Source organism: Arvicola amphibius, chromosome 7 (assembly GCF_903992535.2).
Source record: "Arvicola amphibius chromosome 7, mArvAmp1.2, whole genome shotgun sequence".
In the NCBI taxonomy this organism is placed as follows: Eukaryota; Metazoa; Chordata; class Mammalia; order Rodentia; family Cricetidae; genus Arvicola; species Arvicola amphibius.
In genome coordinates this window covers 12,838,901-12,864,569 of record NC_052053.1, presented here as the reverse complement: position 1 = coordinate 12,864,569, position 25,669 = coordinate 12,838,901, and the positions used below count along the sequence as shown (strand labels likewise).

The 25,669-nt window shown below is 48.5% G+C and overlaps 1 protein-coding gene across 2 annotated transcripts in view; it reads left to right on the top strand.

Annotated features, from left to right (window-relative positions):
• The first annotated feature begins 1,511 nt into the window (after positions 1-1,511).
• Itga6 (integrin subunit alpha 6) overlaps positions 1,512-25,669 on the top strand; it is a 66,627-nt gene continuing 42,469 nt past the window's right edge. For both annotated transcript variants that reach the window (XM_038337649.1, XM_038337650.1), the window contains exon 1: positions 1,512-1,791. In XM_038337649.1, coding sequence (XP_038193577.1) covers positions 1,610-1,791 — 182 coding nt within the window. In that variant the 5' untranslated portion in view covers positions 1,512-1,609. The remainder of the gene's footprint in view (positions 1,792-25,669) is intronic.

Genomic DNA, 25,669 nt, shown 5'->3' with positions numbered 1-25,669 from the left:
AAAGACCACTATCCTGCTTCAGGAGAGTCAGCACACTGGGATGTTACCCTGCCCTGCACAGTTGGTCCTGGCTTCTAGGAGGGAGCTGGCTCTAAAGAGCCAGAGGGAGTACACCGGGAAGCAGCTTTCATCCCTGGTCTCTGCTCCAGGTTCCTGTCCCCAGTTCCCTCAGTGATGGGCCTGGAAATATAAGATAAAATAAATCTTTTCCTCCTCATGTTGCTTTTGGTCAGAATATTTCATTACAAAAACAGGAAGCAGAGTAGACCAAAGCCCCTTCAGCAAATTTCAGAAGACCAAGACCCCATGCATAACATGTATGTTCTTAATTATATATAATATATAATTAGAAAACTAATTATCTCAAAATGTTAATAAAATATTAAGAGTTAACATATTTTTGCAATAGTAATATATTGCTTCTTTATTGACATACATCAGGATTTAGCAGGGAGGCTACACGGTAACAATTGTAATTTGAGACATCTGCAACAATCAAATGTCCTGGAGAAAACAATAGTTTCTACTGATGATTGGGTTGTTGATACATACTCTCCTGCCTTTGTGTTTTACTGCCTACATTCATAATGAAAAAAGTACTAAATGGCAAAGGGTAATAGAAACGGGGCATTAAAATGTACATTATTTTGTTCTCAGCCAAGTTCTGAGTGTCCCGAAGCAAATTTTTCTATCCTAAAATAAGGACGCCTCAAAGGCACCACCTTCCTGGAAGCCCCACCCAAAGCCCGGGAGGCAGAAACCTTCTAGCCACCCACTAGGACTTCGGAGCTCTCTCTAGGCGTTCAAACTAAATCAGAAAATTTGGGTAAGAAAAGGGGACAATAGCTGAACTCCAGGGTCCCACATTGAAGGACTAAGAGTCAGTTGAGTTTCCATCCCCACCCCCCTTCATCTGCAAAGAAAATCCCACTTCCTAGGATTAAACGAGATAGACAACTGTGTTTTTAAGTAATAAGGCCCTATCAAAGTATACTAGTGTCACGTTGTCGACGCTTGGGTCCCTGGAGAGCCAGCAAGTGAGCAGCATCAATCCATCCCGAAGAGGTGGGCACGGTTAGGCGTGTCTTGAACTCCCGAAGAATGGATGAGCCAAGTAAGACTTCGCACAGCGGCCTACGGCTCCGAAAACTGCTGGCTTCAGGCGCCCGCGACCGCACTTCGGTGACAGGTAGGAAGACGCCTCGGGTAGCATTCTCGGGCTCCGGGACGCAGGGGGCGCTTCCGGGCAGGTGGCGGGACGGTGGGAGGGCGGCCGCGGGCTTGCCGCTGCGGGGCGGGGCCGGCAGGGAAGGTGCCCAAGGCGGGCCGGGCCTCGGGCGGGGCGGGGCGGGGCGGGGCCGGCGCCCTCGTCACTTGATAAAACGCCGGAGAGTCTCTAGAGAACAACGGGCTCATTGAGCTGCTGCGAGCTGCGGCCGTGGGGGAGCGGCCGGACCGAGAGCGCGAGTCGGCCGGGGGTGGGGCCGCGCGCAGGGGCCACCGAAGCTTAGTGGCCGCAGCGGCGCGCCAGGCAAGCCCGGCCCCGGCCCCGAGCCCGCGCGCACTGCGGCCGCTGCAGCTCGTCGCGTCCCTCCAGCCGTGCGCGCCCATGGCGGTCGCGGGCCAGCTGTGCCTGCTCTACCTGTCCGCGGGGCTTCTGGCCCGGCTGGGCGCAGCCTTCAACCTGGACACCCGGGAGGACAACGTGATCCGGAAATCGGGGGATCCCGGGAGCCTCTTCGGCTTCTCGCTCGCCATGCACTGGCAGTTGCAGCCGGAGGATAAGCGGCTGTGAGTTTCCCGACTCTTCCCACCCCCACCGGGGCGCCGCGTTGCGCCGGGAGGAACGAGGGCGCGCCCTGCTGCCTCCCGTCCCGCGTACCCAGAGCCCATCCGTGGGCCAGCCCTGCCCGGCCCTGCCCTGCCCTGCCCTGCCCTCCCCTGCGCGCTTGCATTTCTCCGGTCCAAGACTTGTGGGGCCGGGCCAGCCGCGCCCTCCGCGCCCGGTGCTCTGCGTGTCCCAGGAGGAAGGAGAACCTTGGGGAGACCCCAGGCCCGACCCGGGAGGACATCACCCCCCTCTGCCCCAAGCGCTTTCCGCGGTTCTCCTCTCCCGGCTTATTTTGCACAGACCCCGGCAGGTGGCACGCTTTGCTGAGCCTCACGTGTGAGCCGGGGACAGTGGTGGGACGTTGGGTTACAAAAAGTCTTTGAGGGAGATCCAGGCCTTTCTTAGAAACTCTCCAGTCGTCCTGTCCCCTGCCTGGCTCGCGCGCTCCGCGGAAGTTGGGAAGCCACTTTTTCGCTGTCCCGTGTGACTTGTCCTGCAGAGTGGACTCTCCTACTTTCACAGGCTTTTTTAAAAGCACCTGTTTCACAGGGCTAGATCAGCTGTGAAATAAACGTCTTCAGTGGTGTGCTAGCTCCCTCTCCCAGCTCCCTGGTCGCGCCGCAACATCCAGGAATCCTTGGGCCCCAGTGCTGGGTGGAACCCACCGAGGAATTAGACCACCGTGACCTATCTGAGCAGAGACTTAGCAAAGAAGGGTCGGAAGTGACAGTCAACCCCCACAAGCGCTTCTTCCAGGAGAAAGCGACTGGTTCTCCCTTTTAAGCAGTGTTGGCTCCCACATGACCCAGTTCTTTTGACTGGAGAAGATTTTCTGGAGCTTAGTCGCCTCAGTCGTGGTGGGGCTGCATTCTTGATCCAGGCTCCCGAAAGTCGTTCTGACAACAAAAGGTCCTCTTCCCCTCCCGGGCCTTGAGTTGAACCCCGGTCCTTCCAGGACCAGCAGAGCGGAGAGAGCAGAGTGCAGTCAAGGGGGAAGGAGAGGCCGATATGATTTTAAACTGGAGAAAACCCGATGTCAGCTAGTTAACAACTTTGGATTTTGTGCATATTGTGGACTTCAGAATTTTAACGTCGGAGTTTTCTAATAACACCTGCTAGGTGAAGCAGAGAAATCTACTGGGGGTGGGATGGTCCCAGGCGGGGAGGGGGTCTGAGTCCGGAAACAATTGTTGGTAAGCTGTAAATCTGAAGTGAAAGGGTTTTGTTTTTCTTTTTCCTTTTGTCAACCCAATGGATGACATACGCGGCAGACACACATGACCTACATGGAGGATTTGAACTTGTTAGTATAGACGTGATCGTTGGTCCAACAGAGGGAAAGCATCCCTTCCCTTTGACATTTTCTCTGTATCAGAGACCCCAGAGACTGGCTTCCTGGACCCACGTCCTAATGGGGAATAAGTGGAGCAAGCAATGTCCTTGGGATAGAGACTGCAATTGTGCCCGTAGCCAGGAATCTCTGTTGTCATTAAGGCGAGCAGCCTCGGGCTTGCTAAGACTTGTCACTGCCGCTGGGCTGCTCTGCTCTTGCAGCTGCTCCAGGTCCTCCAGGGACTGAGGCCTGATGCCTACTGAAAACTCCATAGAGGCTGGTGGAAGAAAGTAAACAGTCAGACCCTCAGATGAGTAGAGACCCACATAAGGGATACTGTGGCATAGCCTGGAACCCGGAGGCAGAAACGGCATCCGTCCCAGGGGGCTGTGAATTGTGTGTCTAGTTCCTCTGACCCTGACGTAGAGTGTCCCGGGTTGAAGAGTAGCATAGACCCTCTAAGGAGAGTCAGTGGACATAGCCCATGTCACCCCATTGCTTCCTTTCACAGAAAAGGATGTGGGTGTAAATGACAGAGCCAGTGAGACTGATGGGACACAGGGCCCAGTTTCCAAACACTGGGAGCATCTGTGTGTGTGTGTGTGTGTGTGTGTGTGTGTGTGTGTGTGTGTGTGTAGAAAGCTGAATTTAGGTTTCTTCCTGACCCTTTAAGCTGCTAATCATTTGCTTTAAACTGTGGTCTTTTCATCTGTAGAGTGGAGATGTTTCTGCTTAATCGGGTTGTTGCTCAGTGTCTGTCCGTCCCATTCCACATCCCTCCCCCTCTCTGCTCCCCCCCACTCCACATGGACACCTGCTGGTTAAACGGGAAATATCGATGGTAATGCTATTGAAAAGTAGAGACTGTGGGCCTACTACAGTAGTTGTCAGGTACTTGACAGCATTTGTGATTCTACGACTGTCTCATGTCAAAACCGAAGGCCCTTCCTCAGGTAATTAATATCCTAAACTCTGCGTCATATTTATGAACTCCAAAGCAGCTTATCTCAGGCTTAGAGCCATTGTGGAAGCAAACTTACTGAACAGGCGACTTTGAGACAAGGTATGTGTGACTATCAAATAAATGCAGTTACAGAAAGCCTGAAACCCTTCCCTTCCCCCCCCCCCTGTAATTTAAACTTTCTCTAGTGGGTATTGCTGAACTTTGGATGGTCAGGTTGGTTAGGCCCTCTAGACATCATCCAGGGTTTCAGGAGATAAATTAGCCTCCCAGAGGTTATTAAGCAGAGAACTGAGTGACTGAGGTTGGGTGTGAGCTGCCACAATCTTCAGTCTGTCCTGGGGTTGAGTCACCTCTAGAGGTGGAAGGTGCATGGTGGGGACTGTGGGTAAAGCCGTCCTGTGACTCACTGGACTCTTCTGGGAAGGTATGGATCCGCGTCTGAACCTGGGAGGAGGTGCGCTCCTGGAGAGATTCTCTGCCCTCCTGATCTCCCCATTTTCTTCTTGTGGGTTGGTCTTTTGGTCAGCCACTCACCTCAATTTCTCAGGAGTTTCCCAGGCTGACTGTTACTTCCATCTTCTTAGGGTATTGTTGGTCTTACTCCATCATGTTTTCTGAGCTAGGGATCGTCTAGTCCATTTGTCCCCTTTCTGGATGGAGAAACGGAAGCTGAAGGCCACGAAATGTCTTACCCAGAGTCTTATGTTTATGCGTGTGTTTATGCTATCCGTAAGAGGATAAATCAGAAATGTCCTTCAGATGCAGAGAATCTGGCAAGCTGCTGAGTTCTGGAAATGTATTCTAGTGTGTTGATTCATTGAGCTGCTTCCCATATAGGTCAGGGCTATCTATTTAAGTATCGGTACATGGACTTTCTTCCTATTTACCCTTAATTGCAACTGGCTATGGATCAAGCTCCTTCTACCAACCAAATGATGTGGCTGTCTCTACCCAGGGGTCAGAGGATGTACTCCCAAGCGCTGGCTTCCTTGCATTCAGTCCCTCCAACAGAGTGTCCTGTGGCTCAGGGCCATCTTCTAAGAACTGCTGTGTCACCTTGAGGCTGGAGAGAAGCAACCACAGTAGGCAAGGAGACTCGGAGGAACTATTAGGAACAATACGTTACTGTTTACGCTTTTACTGTTGGGCAGTACTGGAATTCTGTGGTATGTGGATTTAAAGACCCAGAGCTAATGTATTTCTGTGACCAAGTGGTCAATGAATTCTGCACTTTAATAAGGGACAATGAGGCAAAACCAAAAAATCCTGCTAATTGCTTACCAGGTGTGCACGGCACAGTTATTTGTGCTGAGTCAGCCCATCTTAAAAAAAGAAAAAGTCAGATGCCAAGAAATATCCTCCCCTGGAGCAGTTTCTTCATCCCTTGAGTGTGGGCAGCACATGTCTGGCAGCTCTGAGGTTTAAAGCTGTCTTCATCTTCAGGGGATGATGTAATCCCTAACTGGGTTATAGGTTCTGTGAGGGCAGGGACCTTAGGCTCCTCTTTGTAAGAGAGCACCTAGCTGTGCCTTCCAGATACAGAAAGGTCAAACCATGCACTCGGTTTAAGGTAGAGAGAGGGAACGCTCTGCTTTGCTGTCCTTGCTCAGGGCTCAGGGTCTGCAGTCCCTAGGGAAAGGGAAGCTATTGTCATGACATAAAGAGACAGAAAAGTTCTTATTTTCCAGTTTAGTGACCAAGTCCCAGCTAAGGGATTTTCAAGACTGATTTTTTTTTTCAAATTACATTTGTCTTTTGCCCTGAAGGCAGACTTTAGAATTTAACCTCCATAGTCAAGCTGCTCTGAGCTGCTATGGACACTCAGGGTTTGCTAAGTTGCCTGGTTGTTTGAGTCTAGGCAGACGTACTACTAGAATCCACCTCCTGAAAGCAGTCAGAGACCAAAGGGGAATGCCCGTGGGAATTAATGGTGAGGATAATAAAGCGATCTTGGGCATGTTTTATTAACTCCTTGGGTGCACTGTTGACTACCAGCTCAGTCTTTTTATGGGGCCCAAGAGTGACAGAATGGGAGTCTTGGGGTTGGTTGACTCTGCCTTCAGGCTCTGGGGAGGACCGAATGCTGTGTGAATAGGTTATGGGCCAGTACAGCCCTAGAATCAGATAACTTTAAGTCTGGAAGGCACTGGGGACTCTTACATGTCTGGTCACCAGGGTAACTACTGGGGGCCCTTCGGTACAAAGTAGTCGTCTGGGATTGTCTCACATCAATGGCATCAATTTCCGTACTTGGGACCCTAGCTTCTGCTCCCACAGAACCCTGTGTGTGCGCTAGAGATGCATCCCTTCCTTATCTGAAGATGGTTTGTGAAGAAGGGGGAAGAACAGCGCTTAGGGTTGGCTGGAACCACATCCTGTTCTGTCCTTTGCTATCCATGACTGTTCAGGATTTTTGGCCTCTGTTCCTTTTCTCTCCTGTAATAGTAGAATCTTGGCCCCCTTAGACCAGCCAGCTCTGGCTGGAGGAAACACTTTGTGCTTGTTAAGTAGAGAAACCCATGTTGTGAGAGGTGAGCGTGGCGGGTCAGGTAGAGCTGGTCTTAACTCCACGACTGGAATGAGTAGGCACCCCTTGGGCTTTGGTTTGGCTACTGTTGGTGTGTTTGTTCCCCTTTTCTTCCACTCGGTTGCCGTCACCATGTGCTGGACCGCTCTCTCGGAAGAGCCCTGTCTTGTAGCTGTGAAGCAGTGAACAGATCCCCTTGAGGTTTCAGGATTCCTAGGAGATGAGGGAGCAGATGTGTGGGGAAGGTACTGGGGCAGCCAGGTGACTACAGAGAACACCCGTGGAGCGTCAATTGGACAGCAACAGGGGTGGGCTCGTTAGTGAAGGATTGCCAACAGTTTGATGGCCAGGACTTAACCGATGTCTGACTGTGAAGGCCCCTCCCCTGTTCGGTGTGTAGATTCTGGGCCATTTACATACTTCCTTGCCCGGGCCGATTTATGTTTCAAAGTCCTTCATACATCATTAATGTTTCGCAGGAAGGAACTTGTGTGCAAAAAAATGCATCTAATTGTTGTCGTCCCAAGGTTGAAGGATGCGTGGGGAAGCGAGGAAGCAGCATTTTCTGAGATTTGTTGGTTAGCCTGGCGTTCAGCCTTCAGGCAGTGACCGCTGAGAACTAACGTGAGAGGATCCTTGTGAATGAATTAGGAACTGGGGCAGGTGGGTGGGCCTGGTGTCCAGCTCAGTCCCTGGCAGTCTGATTGCAGGATGGAATAACCAGCATTTCATCTGCTGCTGTCTGACTCTTCTGTTTAGATAAATAAGGCGAGATAAGCAAACCAACAGGAAGACCCTGTGCCGATGAGTCCATAGGACCGAGGCTTTCAAGGGAGCAGACCCTCTATCTGTCGGCTTGGCACAGTGTTCTGCTGTTTGAATCTCTGGTCGTGCCATTAAATCCCTAATTGACAAAAGCTGTCTAAACCTTCCCATGGTTAAAAGACTGCTGAGAAACTTTCCAAACCTGTTAATTAAGAAAGCAAACTGTTCTCAGTTCCGGGGGAGAAGTACCACGAAGGTCTGTGCAGAGAGCCAGAGCAGGTGATGGGGAACCAGGAGGGCTGCATGCTTACGTGCTTACTTACCAACCAGGTATTTCGTGTGCTACAATCTGAAACTTCACACACACACACACACAAACACACACACAGATACACAGACGCGTGCACACAGACACACACCAAACCCCTATCAGACACAGTATAAGAAAAACACTTTAGAGAAACACTCTAAGCCTAAGAGGGTAAAAGGAGAAATGATAACTAGAAGTAATTTGAGAAGGTAAAGCAGGTTGATGACGTGGAGACTTGGATACTAAAGGAAGCCCAAGGCATTGCCTATTTACCGAAATCTGCCTTGCTTGCTGATATCCAGGTCACCATGGTTTCTTCTTGTTGACAAGCCTGTTCTTTGGTGCTAGGATTGATTGCCTTAACTATTTGTGTGCTCCGAGTGTCAAGCAAATCTGATAAGCACTTCAGACCGGGAGGGTGAGACGTCACTAACCTTGAGACTCCCTAGCCAGGTACCCACTTTACCCTTCTCTTTGGGACCTGCACCTTTGATTAAGATCAGTCTTTGTGGTTTTTTTCTAAACCATCATGCTGGAGGCCCTCAGTCAAGTGAATCCAGATAGGCAGATAGGTGGAATGGGGGTGGGTCTCAGAGTGCGAGGCTCTTCCATTTATCCTTTGTGTGGAAGCCACTCAGCTGCTATCATATTGGTCAGCTGTAGGCCTAACCTCCTGCTTATGAGGAACATGGTGCTTCTTCTGTAAAACGAAGGTGTTGAAGCAGGTTTTCAAAACTACCAAGAGACTGAGAGGCGAGAGAGATTTGGGCCTGTGGATATTTAAGATCCAGACTGTACCGGTCAGGCTGATGAAGAGACCTTACCTGAACTTGGAAATACAGATGGTTCTGGACCCTTCTGGGCCCTTCTAGAGGCTCAGGAGCAGTGAGTCCTGGAAAGAGTGAAGTTTTTTCCAGAAATAAAAATAGTCCAAAGGTCAGCAGAACACCTTTTGGGTATCTGAGAGGCGTCCTAATGTCAAGGACACAAGGACACTGGAAAGGCCACCTCAGGTCCTGTAAGATAAGGCTGTTTAGGAAAGAGAGGCCTTTTAATTGCTTGTGCTGTGTTTAGAAAGGGCTAGGGCTGTTGAGAAAGGATTGTGCGTTTTGGAGAGGCATCCTGCTACTGGGGATGCTATCAGGAGGGAAGCAGGGATGACATTGGTCCATCCCTCTTAACACACAGGCTCACACCCATACTCATGTTCACACATATACACACATGCACACACTCACATTCATACATATACACACTCACATTCATTCACACATGCACACATGGGCACACACTCACATTCACACACATACACACTATACCCTTAGCTTAGCAGCATCAGCTGAAGACTGACTGAGGAAAAATTTTTTCAGTGCCATGGGATAAGAAAATAAGCTCTGTAAGGTTTGTGTGTGTGTGTGTGTGTGTGTGTCTACACGTATATTGATTTTCATTTGTCTTCTGATTCAGTCTAAAAGTCAGGGATTTTATCCTCACTGGAACATGAGAATCGAATGTGCTCTGGACCTGTCAGGGAAGCCATAGCCAACCTGTGTTGTTCACCCAACAGATGCTGAAAACTTAGTGTTTAGACTGATGGAGTCAGTAGTAAATAAAACAGGCAAAGGTCCCTGTGTATCTTCTGAAGGAGAAGAGAGCCGATAAACATAAATAGGCGTTTTGTAGGTGGTGGTGACAGAGTGGAGGAAGGGGCTTAGAGTAGGGAAGGGAATGGTTGGCAGTAGGTCAGCCAGGCGTGACTTCGCTGAGACGTTGGCATTGCAGAGGAAGAGAGGGAGGACAAGGGCAGAGGCATGTGTCTGGCATGTGCAGAAAAAGCCGGGGACTGCTAGTCTGCTTGGAAGCCTATTATGGGGCCTTAGGGATCAGTTTACTCTTTTGTAGGAAAGCTTTTAGCATTCTGATATATATATATATATATATATATATACATACACATATATATATACACACACACACAATCATATACACATACATTTATACACATATATACATTTATACACACATATATGCATTCATATACAATATGCTAGATTGAGGATGGGCTGGGTGAAAGGCAGGCTGAAGATAGTGATGCTGCAGGGTGTGACTGCCTACCCCTGTAATCCCAGCTTTCAGGAGGTTAAGACAGGGACGTCTGGCGTTCAAGGGGAGCCTGGGCTACATAAAGAGACCCTGATTCAAAACAGCAAAAAAAAAAAAAAAAAAAAAAAAAAAAAATCAAAAGAAATAATACTAGTTAGAAGGTGTCCGTAGTAATACATAAGAGATGACATCTTGGACCAGGGTAGGAGCAGTGAAGACAGTAAGAGACAGTTGCGCAAGGTGGGACATGCCTGGAATCCTGGGACTCGGCAGGCTGAGGCAGGAGGATTGCGAGTTTGCAGCCAGTTTGGGCTGCGTAGCAAGGAGAAAACAAAACAAGCGGTTGGATTCTGACTAAGTTGAAAGTGGAGCTAGCGGGGTTTCGTGTGGACGAGTGAGAAGAGACGGAGGCTGGAAGAGAATGTGTCCCAGGTTGGTGAGCACCTGAAGAGGGAGGCTGGAGAAGGGTGTGGGGAGGATGGTGGGAGGGGTGGATTTGAGGGACAGAGCAGGAGTTGGTGTTGGACGTGGTAGTTTGGGGTTTCTGGGCCTACACTTGCAGTTACTTTTAGGGAAGCAGGGTTGTTGGGGACGATTCAAAAGAAAGGGAAAATGAATGCAGGGGGCAGCTTGCAGGTGTGATGTCTGCCAGTAGCAGGGGATTATTCTGGTGTGGGGAGTTGGCCTTGCATTTGGACACCAGTGGCTCATTAAAGTAGGAACACAGAGTAAAAGGCACGGGGAGGGGGCAGGGAGGTGGAGGGCTCGGGATTTCTCAGCAGGCAATCAGTTCATGAGCCTGGCTATGCAGTGCTTGCACGGAAGTTTGCCTTGAGTGTAGGGTGTTTTTTGTCAACTGGACACAGACCTGGACATCCCTGGGAAGAAGAAATCTCAGCTGAGAAATTGCCTCCATCAGACTGGACTCTAGGCAGATCTGTAGGACATTTTCTTGATTAACGATTGATGAGGGAGGACCCAGCTCACTGTGGGCAGTGCCACCTGTGGCCAGGTGGTGCCGATTTGATTAAGAAAGCAGGCTGAGCAAGCCGTGGGAAGCAAGCCGATAAGCATTGCTCTCCGTGGCTTCTGCTTCTGCTCCAGCATCCAGATCCCTGCCTTGAGTCCCTGCCCTGTATTGTGGACAGCGCTGAAACAAGCCCTTTCCTCCCGTGCTTCTGGCCATGGTCTTTATCACAGCCAAAGAAGGCAAATTCAGACACTGGTAGGAGTAAGGCCGATGGACACGGACGCAATCCTAGCTCCTTGGCCATCTGTTGGTGTCTGTTCATGGGTCCTCATTAATCAGTTGTAGTGCTAGTCACCCTGCCCCTAGGATTGTGAATACCGGAACTCTTTATAATGTGCCTGTCCTATCCAGTACTCAACAGCCTTCTTGTGCCCCCCTTAAAGTATAGATGTAGTCCCTCTAGAGGGTGAAGTTTTGGGAATCAGGTTAAAGGTCATGTTGCCCAGTGTAGGCCTGTAGCTAGAGGTGGGAGAAGCTCGCAGGCAGATGGGAACCCTTGGATTGTCTGCATGAAGGAACTGTGAATACTAAGTCCCCCGCCCCAAAAGCCCGTGGCAGGAGGTGATAGTAATGAGCCCCCTGACCCAGAAGGCATCTGTCCGCCTTCTGATGGGAAAGCCAATCTTTAGAATTAAGCCTACCCTCTGTAATCATGCTGTTAGAATAATATCTTAATTCTTCATGTGTCCCCACATAGAAGAGAGAGTGCAAATCCACAGGCATTGTCTCCCTCGCCACTGCTGATGGGCGGAATTCGAGTGACCACAGCCCTTTGCTCTGCTGAGTTGCAGGATTCCTCAGGTTCACACTGGTCAGCTCGGCTGGTGTGGAGTGTTTGCACGCACAGAATAGAACACTGCCTGCTTGCCCTGGCCAACACCCTTGTATGCGAAAAGTGCTCTGAAAATGTCTGCTGGGTAGATACTGTCCCTGTTGGTCTGTGAGCCTCGACAGAGCAAGGCCTGAGGTTGATTTTTGGTTCAAATCTACTAATAATTCCTCAGCTAGATAGTTCTAGGGCTCTTTGAGTCGGTTTAATTCCTCTGTATGTTTGTCTGTGACGTCTAGAAAATGAGCTGACCAGATCTTCAAACGGATCCTTCTACCCTAGTTAAAGGAAGGATAAATGGAGGCTTATGACAAAAAGGTTTTTCACGTTAACTATTTCTAAGTGCACAGTTTGATAGTGTTGAGGATATTCACACTGTTGTATACTTCGTGTGTGCACACACATGGTGTATGTGTATGTGCAGATATGTGTGTCTATGCATGTATGTGTAGAGAAAAGTTGGTGTGGGTGTCTTCTGTCCCTTTGCACCTTATATTTTGGGTTAAGGTCTTACTGGACCAGGAGTTGGCCATTTAATCCAGAGTAGCAAGCCACCAAGATCTGCCTGTTTCCACTCCCCTGCCCCTGCTGGTATTACTGGAATGCACAGCTCCTGGCATGTATGTGAGTGCTGGGGATAGAACTCAGGTCCTCATGGTTGGGCAGCAAGCCCTTTACCCACTGAGCCATCTCCCAGTCCCCCTCCCTGATACTCCCTGTACTGTGATACTTAGAAATGATAAATGGTCATAATATACTAGCAAGTCAACGTTAATTCAGTAGAGGGTGTTGAATTACCTCTTATCTGCTACTGTGTCTAATGGGGTGGCAGTAAAATTAACCTTGATACATTGATGGTAGAAGTTGGAATTCAGTCTCGTACTTTACAAGGTATTCTGCCAAGCTGATAAAGGTACCAGTTGAAGCTGACAGCTGGTACCTGGCCCCACCTGTGGAGGACCCCGGCATCCTTAGAGAAATTAGAAGATTTTTGTCTTAAATTTTTTTTTATTATTATTGTGAAGAGGAAATTGCACTGATTAAAAAGTCTGGCTGTCTTAGCTGGGTGCTCAGATCTTGCCGTTACACTTTCCTAGCTCATGGCGGCTTTAAAATGAAACTGAAATGTGCCTTCAGTTGCACACTGAGTGCTTAGGCTGGGTACAATGTGACAGTGACATATTTAGGAGTCAAAGGTCGAGAGAAGTACCTGTTTGTTCAGGGATGTCAGTTGTGCTGGCGGCTGTCCCTCAACAAGGCCGTCTTTGGACAACTAGAAGTGCGTCTCTTATTCACCAGCTCCACCCTGCTTCCTTTAGGTTATTAATTTATTACCTGGGAGGGGCTCGCTCTATTTTTTTTTTGTCCTTAGGTTCTCAAGGACTGATTTCTCAGAAGTTGTTTGGGATCAGTTAGGAAAAGCATTGAGGGTTCCGAAACGTGAGGCCTCTGAAGACCTGCGGGGCTTGGGCTTTGTTTCTGTGTTTTCTTAGAACCTTAACTCGGAGCTTGGCATGTGTCCCTCGCCCTTCAGAAATGAAAATGTAGCTTAAGACACGTTGAAGCCCAAGGTGCAAAACTCAGGTGCCCTTGTATGTTAAGCAGGCAGATTCTAGCGCTGTTGCCCAGCTTCGGGGGAATTTGATTACCTTTAGAAAGATGCATCTCCTGCCCAGGTTGTGGGTGAAGCTGGGGTCTGCTCTAAAAAAAAAAATGGCTTCAACACACTTCTATAGATGAAGAAATGAGGCATAGATGTGTCTCCAAGCCATGTCTAGCTCAGAGCAGACAGAACTGTTCCCACGATCCCCTTCCCACTCAGGCCCCACCCCACCTCACTCCTGAGCAGAGGTACACTTAGCCTCTGTGCCCTGTCTTTATAAAATGTCACTGTCCAAGCCCCAGTAAGCTTTTCCTTCTTGAGAGTTGTGGAGATGACAGGCATTTTTTACTCAGGAGGAGCCAGGCTTTTATTCGCCTTAGGCTGAGACATGCAGACTGTTGGGCGTACACCCTCCCTGCTACCTTTCTGACCGCTGAGCCTTCCCCTCCCCGCAATGCTTTATAGATTAGATGTAAGGTGGGCGAGGCCTCTGACTCAGGTGGTGACTCACCCTGTGCCCAGTAAACTCCCCTCCTCCTATGGGAAGTGATGACACTGGCAGCTTAGGCATGGTTTCCAACAGGAGTACTTGCCATACTTTAGCTCCAAAAACTGGGGCTCCCTGAATTGCCCTGTCGGGGAGAGGTGAGGGACGAGGAGTTTGTGTGTGGGATGTCTATCCACAGTTGAGCTGCTCTCCAGAGTGGTGGGGGTGGGGCTCAGACTTTCAGAAACCCTCCTCGCTGCTGCTTCCTGGCTGTGCTGCACTGTCGAGGTGCTGTGGTGCACTGTCGGGGTGCCTGCCCCTTAAAGCAGCAGCAGAGCTTTTGTTTTCTCAGTACCTTCCAAGCTGTGCTTGACTTGTGCACGTCACTGTCAAGTGCAGCGTTTGTGCAGAGTAGGTATGTGTTTATGTGTTCTTTGTTGGTTGTCAGCCCTCTGGATGGGCCATAAACATTAATCTTTGACTTTTTTTTTCCCCTGTTGGTGACTCTACAGAGATAACTTGTGTAAGCTTGTCTTATGCAATTACAAGGGTTTACCTCTATGGCCTGTGCCATTTTCTTTGCGAGATTTCCAGTGACTCCTATGTCTATCAGCGGATGGTATATTTAATTATATTTTTAATTTATTATGGTTGTGTGGTACAAAGAGTTTGTAAAGTAACAGTCATCCTCCTGTGCTTGCTGTATAGTCAGTCATCCTGCTGGTCCTAGAGGTAGCCACTGCTTCCTGTTAAACAACGGTCTGGATGTGGTTTGTCCCCCAAGGGTGCTTGTATTGAGAGTGTGGTGCTCTGCAGAGCGATTGGGTATTATTTCACTTGATCCTTGATGTAGCACGGATTCTAATTGTTCTTAATAAAAAAAAAAAAAAAAAACAAAACCCGGAGTCAGATATTAGGGGGTGAAAGCTGAGAGATCAGAGAAGCAAAGTGACCAGTGACTAAAGAGACCTTTTATTTTACCTCTACCGAATCTTCGCACCAAAAGGGCGATCCTGTCCTCAGACTGCGTCCTCTGACTGACTGCTTCAGACTGCACCTCACGCTGCAAGTGTCTCCACCAAACCTCAGACTGCCTCCTCAGACTGCATCTGAGCTCCTGTCTCCTCTCACCTTGTATTCCTTTCTCTGCCCAGCCATATCCCTTCCTGTCTCCACCTCCCTAGTGCTGGGATTAAAGGCATGGGACTGACTCCCAAGTACCAGGATTAAAGCTGTGAGCCGGGCGGTGGTGGCGCACGCCTTTAATCCCGGCACTCGGGAGGCAGAGGCAGGCGGATCTCTGAGTTCGAGGCCAGCCTGGTCTACAAGAGCTAGTTCCAGGACAGGCTCTAGAAACTACTGGGAAACCCTGTCTTGAAAAACCAAAAATAAATAAGTAAGTAAGTAAGTAAGTAAATAAATAAATAAATAAAAATAAAGCTGTGAGCCACCACCAACTGGCCTCTAGTGGCTTAGCTCTGGGTCAGACAAGCTTCATTTGTTAAAACAGGAGCAAAACAGCGCCTACTAAAAGTGTAGACCATTTCAGATGACCGTGTTGATCCCTAGCTAGCCGTGCACACGCTCCTGGAACTCCTTGGTGATTATGGTCTTGCTCTACCTGGCGCTTATGGTGCAGATGACAAGGTGCAGACTTTTTGGAAGTAGGAGCTGTTACAGTCATGGACTGCATTATCTAGTAATGACAGGCCCCCGGACAACAAGCTCAGGATATATGAGTGAGCAGTACTGGGTGTGAAAATACAGGACTGTGTCCAGCCTAGTAAATACGCTTCAGACAGCCTGAGTGTCCTTCTGCATTGCTCTCTCCACTCTTTGCATAGTAAACCCCGACTCTGTCACCTAGGTCACCCAGTCTGTCTGCAGTAGGTACCTGCTGGGTTCCTTAACTTGTTCCCAAACCGCTCCGGTCCCTGAATATTTTGTGACTATCCAAGTGCCTAGAGTAATGTAATTGTTTAGATACTTAATTTGGGCTTTGTCACATTTATGTAGAGTTTAAATTTGCTCCTGTTCACAGTATTCTACTTCTAAATCTAGGTTAATTTAAGAGAAATAAAAAGGCCCATCTGGGGATGTAGCAGAGAGGTAGAGCCTTTGCCTGCTGTGTGCAAGGCCTGATACCCAGCATAGCAAAAAAGAAAAATCCTGAAAACCCTCTTGGGACTTTTGCTTGGTGCCTTCCCGGGTCTTCAGTACTGGGACTCACGAGCTAATCATTCCACCAATGGACCTCAGCCTTGTTATCCAGGATGTAGCCTGTGTTATCTGGCCGGGGGTTTGAAAGGGATGAAGAGCAGAACTAGAACACATGCCCACCGTACTGCCTCTTAAGGAAGGCTCTCAGAAGCCCCCATGGACTTCCCACTCAGGAGGACCCAATGTGGCGTGTCCGGTGGAAAAGGAGGACTTGGAGAAGTTGTCCACTGGGCAGCTTTATGCCCAGCTAACAAGCCTTTTACCATGGAAAAAAGAAACCTGTGCTTGGCCCAGGCCACTGGCCTCTGGCACAGCTGCAAGCCCTGTTGCTTCGGTTATCACAGTGAGAAAATCAGCTGTGTGATCCTATTAATTTCCTTTTGAAAACACTGAAAAATTTGGATTTCCTCAGCTTCTGGAAGGTATTAAAGTGGGCACGGCACTCAGCCGGGTGTGAGCTTGTTACATAGACTTTATCTCTTCCTGGTTTTTCTTAAAAACATTTTACTGAAAAGTGATGGAACTTAGTTATTTCTTCCTTTGCAAAATGAACTGCGAGCTGTTTGCTAGCATCTAAGAAAGCGGGTGCAGACGATATTGCTGCGATGTACCGGCATATATACAGACTTCCTGGTTACTGTGTACTTGAATATAAGATATGAAAATGGTGAGCAATTATAAAGTAAATATTCCCTTGGCAGACGATTGCTAGGCAGCCAGCATGTATCAAGTGTGAAGGTCACAGGCCCAGTGCCTATAGCTTTCCAGTCTGGCTCCTTGAAAGGAAAATTCAGAGACTGGACCCATGTAAAAAACAAATAATGGTTTATGTGCTGCAAAGTCAGGCGCCCGATCTCTGGGACATGATTAAATTCCACATTTGACAAGCTCTGGCAGCCACTTTGTGAATGAAATCCCAGGGTTGCTTGGAGACAGACTTACAACTGGGGACTTTCCGATTTTCCCTTTTCTGACTCCAAGAGACAGCGTTTCTACTGTAGCCCTTGGGTGGCATCTTGTTGCTCTGAGTGGCTTTGTCAGCCGGCCAGAGAACACTTCTCAGTGAATCAGTCAGAATACATATACTTTTAGGTCTGTGCTGAGTCAGAGTGGAAATGGAATTCTTACCGCTTTAAGTGTGGCCAGCGGTTATTCTGATGGTGTGCCTTTTCCTAGAGATGACCTCAGTCCCTGCTGTTGGGAGATAAGGAGCAGGTGTTGGTGGTCTGAGGTCAGTCACGTCAAAAACAGATGCAGGGGTAGAACCAGAACTCTGCCCCCCCCTCCCGCCTCTTTAATTGTGAATCACAGTGGTTGTGATCTGACCTTGACTCCCACGCAGGTGTGCAGCAGGGATTTCTGAGCAGGATATTATTATAGGTAAGAGAAACACATTTGGCCTTGGATGAGCCTTTCTGTGGGAACTCCACAGCTGTTAACTCAGAGATAATGCCCGTAGGAAACTGCACAGGTGAGGTAGGCACCAGAACCCGCAGGCTTCGCATTCCGTGGTCACTGGCCCCTGGGGCACGTCCCAGCTTGCTCTTTCAGGGAGACAGGGAAAGGTTCTTAACGATTTTTTGGAAAGGCCACAGCAAAATTACTGGCCTTGTGACGCAGTTAAAGACAAGTAACGTCTCGGGGTTCCTGGTGTGTAGGTCATAAAGCACTTAGTAGGCCTTAATTATAATCGCCTCTTGTAAATAAATGTTCCTTTAAATGGTTAATTGAGCTTTTGAGTGATGGCTATCAAACTAAGCAAAAGCAGTCTAGCGATTTAGTGGCTCAGTGCAGGCTCTAAGAGCCAGGGAGTGCTGGGCACAGCTTGTGACTAGGTAGGTAGGTTTGTGCCCTCTGTAAACTGGGATCCCCTTTAGTGAATCCGTGAAGGTCTAAAGCGGGAGGCGCTAAGGTCCACCGGGTTCAGAGCGGAGCGCCATCTGCATTGCAAGAGCACGGACAGGATAGCTGTATTGTTAGCGCAGGAATAACGTCTTCGCTATGATTTGGAGGTGGGACGTTCTAGTGTTTTGAAATGGGAGGCTGTGGCTTAGTTCTGTTATCAGCTTCTGCGTAACATGAAAGCCCACTAGTGGTTGATAGATCTCCTCTACCCTGAAGTTTTAGCTCAGACTTGTCCAACTAGATCAACCAGTTAATGTAGTTTAAAAGGGCTTTCATTTTTTTTTTTTAAATTGTTGTTGTTGGCCCTAGAGGTTATTAAAAACTAAGCCCAGATTCTTGCCCTCAAGGAGGTGATCCTGAGTTAGGAGGGTGCGGTGGGAGAGGTGAGGAGGGTGGGGTGGGAAAGATGAGGAGGGTAGGGCGTGGAAGGCAGGTTTACGGTAAGGCTAGGAGCTGCAGCCTGGGGATGGTTGGAAGAGGCCACGTGTGTGTGTGTGTGTGTGTGTGTGTGTGTGTGTGTGTGTGTGTGTGTGTTGGGGGCAGCGGATATCGGGAGCAGAGGCTCCGCTGCTAGGGTGTGTCTGGGAATTGAAGGAAGCAGGATGCCCCTGTGGATGGCGAGGTGTGGCTCGTCGTGGAGGGACTGTCCCCAGGTGTAACTGGAAGAGTGTGGCTCAGCAGTAAGGGCCTTGGGCTTGAAGGCCTACCCACGTCAGGAATGTCTGAGTCTTGGGTTCTTTATCCATAAGACAGAGATGGCTACCCTCCAGCGGTTTAGAGATAGTCAGATAAAAATGCCGGTGAAAGGGTTTATTGGTCGAATGTTCTACAGGTGTGAGTGCTTTGTACATTTGGGCTTTCTGCCAGCCATACCCAGGAAAATATAGGGATGCTTGAGCAACGTGTACCTGCGTTCATCCCGGATGCCAAGGAAGTGCTCAGGGCCACCCCAGGTGTTGTATCCAGGGGCCAAGAGTCCCTGTGTTGTGGGACTGGTAGCATTCTAATAGAGGAAAGATGGATAGCATCATCTCAGATATTGGTAAGGCTGGGATGATTATTCAACAGGAAAATAGAGAGGGGTATGTAGGGGTTGGGGGAGACTGGCCAGAGCCAAGAAGGAGGGATCCCTCTGAGGAAAGGTGGCTTGAGTTGTCCTGAGGTATCCAAAGGGGGACAGAGGGACACAGCACAACTCTCCAATCTAAGGCAAGGATGTTCTCGGCTGGAGGAAACAGTTGCTGAGACCTCAGTGCCAATGAGGACGGTGGGCTCAGCAGGACAAGGAAAGTCTGCCCAGAAGGCATGCTCACCTCTGTCCCTTGGAGCTGGAAGGGCGGATGAAGGGCTGCTAGTTCACAGTCTTCTTGAAGCCACTGTGGAGAGCCTTTGGAGGGCTGAGGACAGAGCCCCGGTGACCAGTGACTGTGTGTGTAGGAAGAATAGGGCTTCTCTGTGAATAGTGAGCAAGGGTGGGGCAGAGGCGGGGCACACTGACCACTTCAGATCATTCTGCCTGAGTCAGGTTTGAGCCGGTGGCAGCTTGGATCCTCAGGGCAAAGCAACCCCTGAGAAAAGGGGAGTGGAATGCCAAACGAGGGGCAGCGAGTCAGAGCTGGCCCCTGGCTCTTGTCCTGAGGCCCCAATGGATAGTGTTCGTTTGCCACCACAGGAAGACCTGGCTTGAGGAGAAGACTGACTTCTGTTTTGGACAGACTGAGGGGTGCCAAATGGGGATACTACTAGGTTCCTGGTTGTCTGAGTATGGGTGTCTGAGAGGAGAGGTCTGGGATGCAAAGAAGTGTAGAAGAGGAGAGGATCGTGTGTGAGTGGCTAGCCACAAGAAGGGCCCTAGGAAGGAACTGTACAATGGGAGGGGCTGCCAGCCTTCTGGTGAGGGAGGAAGGACAGTGGGCAAGAGTTGTCCCTGGTAATTGCAGGGAAGGCAAGGGAAATGAGAAACAAGAGGCTGGGGGAGGGGGGCAGGAAGGTTTTATACAAAGAACTGGAGGATGCTGGAGGAAGGGGAGCCAGCGCAGAGGTCCCTGGCTAGCAGAGAGCTGATGGCTGCAGGAGCCCAGTGTGGTTGGAGGGTGAGGGCCAGGGCTAACCCTAGCATGCCCTGAAGTGTCTTCTATCAAAGTCATTATCAAAATTCAAGTTCTTGGTATCAGAGTGGAAATCAGTGTGGATCTGAGAAAGAAGCCATTTCAGAAATTTAGGAAGGGTAGGCTGATTCCCACAGTGTCTGTGTCCTGACTCAGCCAAGACAGCGAATGTGCTCTGTTGATGCCTTAGATTAGCTACCTTCAGTTAGGACAATGACCCAGATAGACTCAGTGATTGCAGGGAAGGACCTCCATAGTGGGAAGAAGGGGTCAAAGAGATTTGAAACTGTCTGTGTCTCCTTGAACAGGCGTGGCCATCTGACTCATTCCAAGGGCGGCCAGGAGGTAGGTCCGGGTCTACATGCCACATCTAACAGTGGTCACTGCGCCACAGCTGAGAACAGCTGTGACTTTTCCCTGTCAGGAAAGCTCGAGGTTTGCAAATGCGCACGCCATTAATTCCCTTTGAGCTGTTTTGAAATGATTTCTTAGGACTGATAAAATAAGGCGAACTAAATGAAATAATGTTTGCTGGAGCATATCTTTCTATGAGCGCAGAGTTCTCAGGTGTACCTTCACACCTCCAAATAGACAGTCACCAAAATATGGGGGTAATCGTGATTCTGTGGCCCTTTCAAAAATAAGAAATGTGGGATTAAGATTTAAAGTAGATATGTGAATATATACATGGATGCAGATGAATGTGTGTGTGTGTGTGTATGCACACATGCACGATTACATATAAGCAGAAAGGGGACTATTTTGGCGGTGGAAAGGGACCTAGGAATAGGGAAGTACGGGGGGAAAATATGACAAGGTAAAATGACGTATGTGTGAAAATGTCAACATGAGACAAGTTCTTAAAGCTAAAAATAATTCAAAAGTAAAAGTTTAATTAAAAATATGTGTGAAGTTGGGAAACCCACTGTATATGGCTTGGCGAGGGGAAGCTTTAGTGGCTCCTTTACGTCTCCCTAGCTGAGAAAGACTCTGGTGGCATGGAGTAAATTAATTCTAGAGAGGGCAGTAACGGCATCTGGTTAGGCTAGTGTATGTACAATCGGACAGTGGCCATGGGTTGGTGATGAGGTGGGGTCTTCCTTGTTAACCCCTGGTCCTTCTTTTGCTGGACTCTGGAGGAGCCCCAGCTATGGGAGGGCAGATTCTTACCAGGTCCGTGGAACTTCCGTGACTGACTAGATGAACCCTGGGTGGGTTGTCCGGTCACAGGAAAGCCTGGCCATAGGACTCCTGGCAGAGCACAGCCAGTGCCTGTGAACCCACAGCCAAATGCTGTCACATGGTGCCTGGCCATGGGCATGGTGCTCACTATAGAGTAGATGTGGGGGGGGGGCATGTGGCACAGCCATCTTTATGTCTGAGGCTGGGCTGACGTGACCGTAGCTAGGCTTCAACCTGGTACTTTTTGGAGTGGGGGAAAAGGCGGGGGTGGTAAGTATTGAACTTTCAGGCAACAGGTGTGATCAAGGCCTGCCCAGGTAAGACCTGAGCATACAGCCAGCCCTGGTAAGACCTAGGAGTAGAACTATTTCACGGGACAGCTTGGTGACCACAAAGGAACTCAGTACAATGTGGCCCCTTCCTAACATGCTTGCTCACACATGGAGAGCTTCTAGAAAGGTCTTGGGAAGTGTCTTTCTTTTACCCTTGAATAGCATGCAGAATTTATATTTTTCTCCCAAATCATTTCTCTGCTCTAGCCCCTTACAAAGTTGTTCTCTTAGGAGAATTGCCCAGGCTGACCACAAAAATCATAATTAAGATCCTCCTGCCTCGACTTTGTAAGTTCTAGAATTATTTTTCAGTGTCATGACTGTCGTCTGGATTACTTCACTTTGAATCGTGAAGTTCTGTTTGTAATGAACATATTAGCTCCCCAAACACCTCAATCATTTTTAACTGTCTATAATATAGAGGTTAACTTTGGTTTTAAAACATTTTAAATAAAAATTAATGCCTCAGAATTGACTTGGAGGAATTCATGATCAGATTTGGTTTGCAATCAGTACTAATTCCCAGGCTTTTGACACCATGATTGTGAATCTTGGATATAAGCTGCTCTAGGAAACTGAGCTAGACAATACTCTCTGAAGTGATGTCAAAGAAACTTATGGATTCTGAATAAAATTAATTCATAAGATACCAGTGAAAGTATCAATAAATGAATACGGTTTTAAATGTTTAAGTTGAATGATCAATCAGATGGTCTCCATTGACTATTGTATCTACATTCAATGTTGGCCAAGATGCCATTCTTGGTATTTTTCCCATCCCTTGGCGTTCATTTAGATGTTTGATTTGCACTCACTGTGAGACGGAAACCGACCTTTAACCTTGGGAAAAGTCTGGAGGGTCAGATTCCTTACAACATGAGTGTATCATTGCCTGTGGTCTGGATAGCTAACTGGTTGTCCAGATTTGTCCCACGCTCCTCAAACCCTGCAGAGGCCTCACAGATACTAAAAAGGCAGAAACAGATGGCATCTGGTACCCTCACAGGGAAAAGCCTGGTTAAGTTTGGACCCATCATGCAGAGCCTGGTTAGAGGATGAGAGTGGTCTGCTCTGTAATGACCGCATTTCCACACCAGATATGATGCTATAGGAGAGGAGCTGGGAACGAGGAGTCAGAGTCCATGCATGCCAGATGTCATTGTCCTTCCCACTCTGTGTGAAGTTTAGCTCCTAGTGGTTAATAGCAAAGGCCCCTGTTGCTTTGCTAAGAGTGGGCACAGTGGGAGAGTAGTCATCTATGGGTTCTGCCAGGCGCCATCTCTTCATTTTTTCTGTTGCTGCTGGCATTAGTGGCTGTTCTTTCCATACTGGCTTTCTGTGTCCTAGAGGGGGTGTGAGCAGGGTCAGCAAAGCTTCGCTGCACGTCAGGAGCACCTCTAGCTCCTTGACACGGTGCAGCTGGACCTTCTGGAAGCTCCTGTGCATGCAGCGTGAGCTTTGATTTCTTGTTGGCCCCAGGACCAGGACTGCGCATCAGGACCCAACCCTTGAGGCTTCTTGCACCCCGTCGGGGGGCAGTACCTCTGAGTACCACTACACTTACGATTTATCAGTCTGACTGGTGCCAGGTGAACTTCCAGGTCCTCTCCTGCTGCTCTTCAGCTTCCTAAGAACCTGGGGGTTAGCCATGATGCAACAGGGGCCAGGTGGAGCCTACAAGAGTATGGGTGGCCAGTGACTGACACTGGGTAGGAGGTGGCCAAAAGAAGTATCCGTAGGGTAGGAAGGGCCAGACAATACCAACAAAACCTGCATGCTCTCACGATGCACACGGTGAGAGCTAGGAGCATAAGAAGCAGAGGCTACGGGAAAGTGAGGGAAAGGGTGAAGACGCCGTCCAGCTGCACAAAGGCAGCTGCTTCAGGAGAACCTGCAGATAAAGCACACGGAATTTTGAGAACATAACACATGTATAAAAAGTAGTTAAGTAAAAAAAGCACACTTCAAAGAGAAGGTGCTTCCAGGGGTTACAAGCATGACTGCAGAAACCTTCAGGTGTCAATAGAAACTCAGGGAGAATGGTTAGAAGCTGTCTAAACCACAGAGAGGAAAGGTTGAATACCCTCGATGCCTGACACCCAAGTAGCAGGGATCCAGAAAGAGGATGGGAGAATGGACTGTGGAGTGATTGGTTCATGATAGGGGGCGTGTCCTGAGAGTGAGTATGTTGTCCACAATGTGAGTGAGGCTGTAAGAACTTAGGCATTGATAAAGGCTTTTATACAGATTACTGCATCCCAGAATGCCCGGGGTAAACTGGGGAGCTGAAAAACCACCCTCAAAGGGGTGCAGATCTAGATGTCAGCACTGCCATCAAGGTTCTCGAGCTGAGTTCTATGCCCTGACTCCATCTGAGGTGAGAGCCAATAGAGACTGTGTATCCAGAGTCTCGACTTGTCCTTCACGTGCTGTTAGGACAGTAAGAAAGTCCAGCCAAGAGAAAAGCATGGGATCCCAGGCCAGAGTGCATCACCCCAGGCAACAGTGATGGGGAGTCCAGCATATCCTGTGGAGCACGTCTGGACCAGTGACGGGAAAACAGGAAGAGGGGTCTGAGCCAGGGCAAGGTCTTGATTTAATACAAAGCACCGTTGGGAGTTTAAGAGATCAAGACTCCAATAATGGTAAATGATGTCAGGAGAAAGAAAGGCGCCGAGAAAGTCCACCGAAAACAGAAGCCGTGGTCTAAACATGAGGCACACCGCACTGATAGAGCAGGGGAAGAGCAAGTCTGTTTGACCTCAGTGTTACGCACAGCTTCCCTTGAGGAAACTGATGTCTGATTGTGATACTGGTCCTCCGTCCATGTGTAGTTTGGTTCAGCACTGGATGATACTTACCTGGCTGTGTGAAAAGAGTGAGAGAATTGGGGCTATAAGAGGTAACTTGGCTTTGCTTGGGTGTGAGAGACAGCAGATGGTGGGACTCGGGGGAAGCGAGGAGAATATTTGGGAGCAAGGGTCAGTATGCTCGTAGCCTCATTGCACTAACTGGAGGAATTGAGATTTTTTTTTATCAGATGTTGAAAAGAAAATAGAAGTTCAAGAATGTGAAACTTAACCTAGCAAATAGAACCAGAGGTAGCAAGAGGCTTATTAGATTCCCTTTCTGACTACAGGGCCAACATAGCCCAGAACTGGTTGATTATTCAAGAAAGAAACATCATATTCTAAATTTAAAGAGAAGTTAAAACTAAGAAAAGTAGGAGAGTTGCCCAATTTCGGGGGCTTGGGATGAGTTTAGAATCTGTTACGACCCGAAGTTCTTTATTTTTTAATTTCTTACCATTGTTATTTATTACTTTACTAAAAATTTGATATTGAATTCGAAGATGGTGTGAATATTGGTGACACAGTTCCTTGGGTACCTCTTCAGGTCTTCATTGAAGAGGACTGAGAGAAGGCTGTGTTTCCAATTAAGCAATAATAGTGCCCTTGTTCTAATGAAGCAGAAGTTCACATTTCCCAAGACAGAGTTGAGTAGCTAGAGGCACAATCTTTAATCCTTAAGGAAATGAATGATTGCCAAAGACAATGAAGCAAAGCTGCAATTGTCTTTAAAGTTTAAAGAGAACCCCAGTGTTTAGAACACTTGATTGGAATAGTTGTATAAAAGTAGGCCAGCTGTTGTTGGGGACTTGTGAATACGGGTGGCCGTGTGGCTCACTTGGTGGGTTTTAGAATAGCTTGTTCAGACCATGGTAGTGGGTCCAGAGCCCTTTGCCTGTAATCTCCTTTGGAGACCTTGATTTATGTCGTATTCTGAGATACCACCATCCTTTTGGACATTACCTTTCACTAATGACAAAGCTTATTTCTTACTGTTAAAGATGATGCTGTGGTTTTTACGTCTTATTTTAAGCTTTTTTAAAAAAATTTAATTTTTATGTGTATGAGTATTTTGTCTTCTTCTGTAATATGTGTGTGGCTGGTATCTTTGGATGTTAGAAGAGGGCATTGGATTCCCTGGAACTGGTGTTATGGATGGTTGTGAGCCACCAGTGTGGGTACTGGGAACCAAACGTGGGTCCTTTGAAAAAGCAGCCAGTGTGATTAACCACTGGGCCTTCTCTTTACTTGAGTCTTGTCTTTCAAAGTTTTCCAGTATGAAATCTTCAGG